This window comes from Gobio gobio (assembly GCF_949357685.1).
Source record: "Gobio gobio genome assembly, chromosome: 3".
NCBI lineage: Eukaryota > Metazoa > Chordata > Actinopteri > Cypriniformes > Gobionidae > Gobio > Gobio gobio.
In genome coordinates, this window is record NC_137099.1 from 26,601,328 (window position 1) to 26,608,065 (window position 6,738).

The following is a 6,738-nucleotide window of genomic DNA, read 5'->3' on the forward strand; positions in this document are numbered from 1 at the left end:
AAATGATCTTTTCATCCAGTGCTTTTATTAACAATAATTAGTGTGAATAATGCATTGAGATCTTTTTTAGTGGCTTATTGTGATTTAATAACTCTTTTTAACACCAAGCACGTACTGCATTTCCAGGCAGAATTTTCTCATTCATTCATGTTCTTTTTTTTCTAAAAATTAAAAAAAAATTAAATTAATATTGTAATGTATTTGATTTGATAAATATATAATAAGAGTGCTTTAATTACAATAAAACAGCACATTAATATGGATGATAGGCCGATTCAATTACAATTAAAATCAATTATTTTGTTTTAATGCATAGATGCATCACAATTCGTAGAAAAAAATATTTTGCATAGCTCTACATAATTCAGTAGAGTGTAATTTATAAACAAGTAATTGAAATGAATTATACTTTGTTTCATATAATTAAAAGCAGGTACATTTAAATACATGGGGCAATAGTGAAAGCAGATGCTTTCTCAACCCATTTCAAAAGCTTTTGTCTTGTTATTCTACGTCCCATTGCATTGATCAGCATGTCTTTGAGAGGCATTTGTTAGATCTGTCGCTTCATCAGCAGACACAAAGATGTGCCTTCACACAAAGCCTTGACCTTGTTTAAGGGCCTGTTCACACCAACACAAATGTTTGGCAAAAATCTGGTCTAGTTTTCTCATGCAATTTGTCTATTCAATGAGAGAATTTTTTTTTTGAGGAACTGAATAAAAGTGCAAATTAAGTCTCTGACAGTAGGTGCCACTTATGGAAAAGCGGAAATATAGTGGTGCACAAGGGCAACGATGCACCACTTCTGACACCCGCTTGTCATGAAGAAGTTAAACTATATTTACGTGTTTCCAAACAGCCGATTTTTTTTTTCTTTTTTTTTTTCGTCTTGGTGTGAACAGACCTTTTACACTTTTTGAAATTTAGTTTTAGGTGATCCAGTCACTTGTAAATGAATTTCAAGGGGAGGGTCTCTGACAAAGTGCACCTTTTATACTACACAAGTGTAATATGTCAAGCAGAAATCTGTTATTTTCTTGAAGTACTTGAATTTACAGAACTTCACATGATTGGAGTCCCTGCATGTTGATAACAGACATAATGAAGATATTCCATTAGGTGGAACAGTTTACAACTGTATACAGCACTGTCAACTTGTGATGGATCACCTGAAATGGATCTTAATACCAGGTGTAAGCTTGGTCGTGAATACATGGTATCAAGAGGAATGTTGATTTTGTTTATTCATTCTCCCTTCTTGCCTTGATTTTGTAGGTGCTGGCTTCAGTGAAGAACCAGATAGAGCAGTGGTCAGCGAATAATAAAGACTTCCCTGAGCTCCTCACTGCTGCTCAGCACTGCTTATTGGCCAGAGAGAGTTCATTAAATGGTCAGAGTATGTTCATATCCTTTCAATCATGTTGTTTTATATTTAAGACATGATGTATCAAAGCTTAATAAACACAAAGCTGTTTTAAGAATGATCAGTATGCGCATGTTTCATAAACATGACCCACAGTGGTTGTTGGTTCCTGTAGCATACAACAGGTGTATATATATTTATATAATATACACAGTACACACATATTATGTAAACACAAACTTTTAATTTGGATGCAATTTAATTGATTTGACAGCACTAAATAATATGTATTAAATTATATTAATTATATTATATAGACCCGTGGAAGAAACTCTGCTTATTAACTCACTGTTTTACTCTGAATCTAATTTATTTGAAAAACATTTTTGGTATTGAAGTCATTTTTCTTAGTTTCAGCTGCTGTTTTTTTCTATGGCAATATAAACCACTACATCATCTTTATTTGACTTGGTCAGCTTCTCATCCTTTTATAGGTTGGATAATAGATGTTATGAGAATGTTTGTGTTAGTACAATGACTTGTTTTTTCCCCCATTTTAATCTAGACTCTCAGAATCCACAGACTGGTGATTGGCTCCATGGTTCTGAAGCAGACAGAATCAGGAAGAACCAAATCCAACCTAAAACTGTGGTTCCCCTAAACAAAACTGAAGTATATGCCACAGTTCTTTTCACAGAGTTCCTAAAAGAACTGGCAGCCATTGCACAAGAACACTCCATCCTTTCTCATCTTCCCACAGAGCTGTAGCCTTCTGTGTTTGATTGTTCGTTTGTTAATGTTTGCAGGAAACTCTTGACATTTTGAATGAATTTTAGTCGAAAGCACCATAACCTATAAATTATATGTGGGGATTTATTTGACTTTTTTTATATAATATATATATATATATTTTTTTTTTTGATGGGGGATTCTTTCAGCATGTTTTTGTCTGCTGTGTGAATAGTTTTTGTAGCTCCATCATTTATTTATGCATTACCAAGCCTCATTTCCCAGGAACCACAGTTACAGCACACAGCATCACCTGCCACAAGGCAGTGAATTGATGTGCCTTCACTTCATAAAAGTGACTTACAAACACAAAATGCTGGGCAAAACCTAAATGAAACTTCAGGCCAAAACCAAAGCATGACGGCCATAGAGCCATTGAGTAATAAGAGGTGATGGGGCATTAGACATTAATAACAACACTGGATGACTGAATGCTCTGCATACTGTTCAGTGAGACTGATGTCTTTTGCTGGATTGTTCTCCTGATGGCCTTATACTAATTAGTGCCTATTCCTTTAGTCCTTAATTTTCAACATTGGCTGTACAGTTTTCTATACATTGTAAACACTTTGTAAAGCTGGTCAATGGCCATTTTATACAACTGACCAAATGACCTGTAGATTTGTGGGATTTTTAGAAACAATTCTTAACAGTTGTTCTGGTTCCTTGTAGAGCATCACTGATATTAACTTAGTACCTTTCGCATTTTACAAAGTTGTTAACGAACATGATTAAAACTAGTAATGCACCTACTTGTTAATCGGAATGAGGTCTTTCTTTAGTAAGGTAAGATATTCACTACCGTTCAAAAGTTTAGGGTTTGAGATTTTTTTTAAAGACATAAATATATACTTTTATTCAGCAAGGATGCCTTAAAGGTGCACTGTGTAATATTTAAGAGGATATATTGACAGAAATGCAATCTAATATACATAATGTTTTAAGTGATATATAAGGACCTTACATAATGTACTGTTGTTTTTATTGCCTTTAGAATGAGCCATTTCTATCTACATACACCACAGGTCTCCTTACAGTGAAGTCGCCATTTTGTGCCGCCATGTTTCTACAGTAGCCCTAAATGGACAAACTGCTCTACAGAGCGCTGGCTACTATCTGCTGTCTCAGACGACGACATATTTGTTCTGTGTCAGCCACCGTAGCATCTCTATGTGCTTCGAAAGGGAGGGGTGAGCGGTGGGTGGTTGCAATTCACAACCTCACCACTAGATGTCGCTAAAATTTTCATAGTGCACCTTTAAATTAATCAAAATTGACTTTTGACACAAAACTTTTGTGATGGCAAAAGCTGATTTTTCAGCATCATAAATACAGTCTTCATTTTACAAATGTAATTAAAATAAAAAACAATTGTAATATTTCACAATAATACTGTTTTTTTTCTCCCTGTATTTTTGATCAAAGACATTCAACATTGGTGAGAAGAGACTTCTTTAAAAACTTAAAAAATCTTTCCAACAACAAACTTTTGAACAATAGTGTTAAAACTATTTTAGAGTTACATAAAATCTTCAAAAAAATTGGCTCTTTTTTATTTTTATCTTGAATCCCAATGACTTCGTTTGTATGGCCTCTGAAAATCAAAATGGTCATGGATGGCATTGATTTAGCTGAAGCACAATGAGAGAGACTATGCATAATGTACATCACATATTTTAAATGTATAAAATAAAGCAATTGATATACAATTCCAGTGTATCTAAACACCCCATATGCAAAAGAGAAAGTGTCCTTTAGTATAAAAGAAGTTGCCTTGATTTGAAAGTATTTTACAGTGTCTAGGTGTCATGTTATAAATATCAGAACACAATGAACTTGCTCCGTAAGAACAAATGTATATTGAAACTCTGGAAGTTCACCTGATTCCTGAGCACATTTGTTTTTAGTACAAACTGATAGTTACACAGAATTTTATGAGACAAGTACAATTTTAAATGCATAGTTTTGACATATTATTTGATGAAATGCCTTAAACACATTCAGTGGTCTTTTTTAAGGTAGATGTTTTGCTTTCTCCCTTGTACATATGTCAATCAAAACCTGATTACCAAACATCATGTAGCACAATGTAGCTTGTCAATCCAAAGATATTTATATACAAGGGATAGATTAGACATTCTAGATTAAATTGCCTTTACTGGTGGTAAGCATTACTTAAATTGTACAGTTCTGTGTGCCTTGAAATGCTGAATCTGTAGAAATGTCACCAGCTCATATTTTCACCTTCTCCTGTTTTATTTTCAAATGGGAAACTTTTTCTGTATGTCAAATGGCAATAGTTTCTATGTCAGAAATGTAAGGCATGACAATTTGAATAAAGACGTCTCTTGTACACTAACAGAACTTAGAACTGTCATATGAGTTAGTGGGCAATAACATTGTCAATCTTCTATGCTTTAACTGAGATGATCCTTTTCTGCAGCATTAGTTTTTTTTTTACAGCTCCATGTCTAATACAACTATAATCACAGACACAGAAGAGCACACACATTCCCTTAATTCAAAAATGTGTAATTTGTGTACAGTATAAATATGAAAAATCGATAAAATCTAATCCTAAATAAAACATTATAGCATTGCTAAAGAAGTGCTTAGCAAATAATGCTATTGTAAATACGATCTGAAGGGCTGGCATCAAATGTTTGCATTGTAATTTATTGTGTTAACATTGGCCTACTACATGTACGGCTCTGGGTGAGGTTGCGTCTGTATGGTAATGTTAATTCATTGAGACTGTTGACACAATTTAACTCACTGTCACTCAGATAGTCCTTTTGGGGGCAGTTTTTTTTAAATCAAATAATTTTCATTAAAGCCGCAATTTGTATTTTTTCACCGCTAGAGGTCGCTTATTGAAAACAAAGGCGTAGCTTTTATTATGCCGCTTAAGCTTCTTCCGCTCATGCGTATGTGGAGTAATGCAGCACTGTTTTATCATATTAGATACATTTGAGTGTGTTGAAAGTTATGTTATAATGCTCTGTGCATTTGCTCAGCGGCTACTATGAGACACTTGTTGCATGGTAAAACATGGGACTCGCGGTAAATCAAGAAACGAGAAGACTAATTAAAGCTGCAAGCAGCAATGAAAGGGCCCTCACACCCGTGCCTCCGCCACCCGGTGGCTTTAGGAAAACAGAGCATGATGGGCAATATGCATTTAAGTATATAAAAATAGGAGGACTACGTTAGTCATTTGTATTTGACACACTTCCTGCTACTAGCTGGCGGTGGTATGACTATAACAAAATATTGGTGTGTAGATGTCTTCAGGCCAGGGCACTTATCAAATGTGAAGTTTTAGGCAGATTGGACATTATGCTTGAGTTACAACAAATTCCTGTTTCATAGCGATAATAGCATGCTTTAGCACTCAGCTATGTGTCGCTAGCATGTTTTAGAATGTTTAGTACTCAATTGCATATTTTATTTTGTTGCTAGAAGTGCAGCACAGTGTTAAACACGCCACTTCCTGCTGCCAGTGGGTGGTGCTATTTCTATAACTGAATATTGTCATGTAGATGTGTTCAGGGCAGGACAGATCGGACATTGTATGTTTCAGGGTGTTAATCAAATACATTAGCACTTAACCAAGGGTAGCATGATTTAATGTGTTTCTAGCATGTTTGGCACTTCATGGCATATTTTAATGTTTCTTGGAGTGAATTGCAGTCCTGTTGCCAGCAGGTGGCGCTATGACTAACTGAATATTGGCATGTAGATGTCTTCAGGTCAGGACTCTTATCAAACGTGTGAAGTTTGGGGCGGATCGAACATTGTATGCCTGACTTACAACAGCTTCCTGTGTCATGGCAAAACCTCAGACTTTGTCAGACCACCACGGACACGCCCTTCAGCAAAAACTCAAGATCTTCACAATATAACATCACCAAGGCCTTTAGATTAGACTGACCAAATATGATGTTGTTCTGGTTAAATCTCTTTTTACATCACAGTGTAAAATATGAGATTTCCTGTTGGCCGCAGGTGGCGCAATAACTGTAACTGAATATTGGCACTCAAATAAAACATGTGAGGTTTGGGCCAAATCGGACATTGTATGCCCAAGTTACAACAGCTTCCTGTTTCATGGTGAAGCATCGAATTTTGTCAGACCGCCACAGAAATACCCTTCAGGGAAAACTCAAGATCTTCACAATTTAAGATTAGACTGACCAAATATGATGTTGATCTGATAAAATCTCTACGAGGAGTTTGGAAATGGCAAAAACTGCAAAAATTGCGCAGAGAAAATTCTAAATATCTCACTTCCTGTTGGGTTATCAGATATTGCTCCCTCTGACTTTTTTGTAGGTATTGGGCTGTTACATATGTCTACCGCATTTCATATATGTTAAATGTAGCACAAACTGCACTTAATTGAAATTTTATAGGTGGCGCTTTAGAGCCATTTTGCCACACCTAATTCTGAAACCCATATCAGATGTAAATTTTCGCCACTTCTGAAGCGTATGCAAAGTTTCATGAGTTTTCGAGCATGTTTAGGCCCTCAAAAAAGTGATTAATTTCAGAGAAGAATAATAATAGACAGAGCAATTCCA

At 35.4% G+C, this 6,738-nt stretch overlaps 1 protein-coding gene across 1 annotated transcript in view; it reads left to right on the forward strand.

Annotated features, from left to right (window-relative positions):
* fhip1aa (FHF complex subunit HOOK interacting protein 1Aa) overlaps nt 1-4,511 on the forward strand; it is a 35,221-nt gene extending 30,710 nt beyond the window's left edge. Inside the window, exons 12-13 of the mRNA XM_079812037.1 lie at nt 1,279-1,399; nt 1,932-4,511. Coding sequence (XP_079668163.1) covers nt 1,279-1,399; nt 1,932-2,134 — 324 coding nt within the window. The 3' untranslated portion in view covers nt 2,135-4,511. The remainder of the gene's footprint in view (nt 1-1,278; nt 1,400-1,931) is intronic.
* Nucleotides 4,512-6,738: the final 2,227 nt, after the last annotated feature.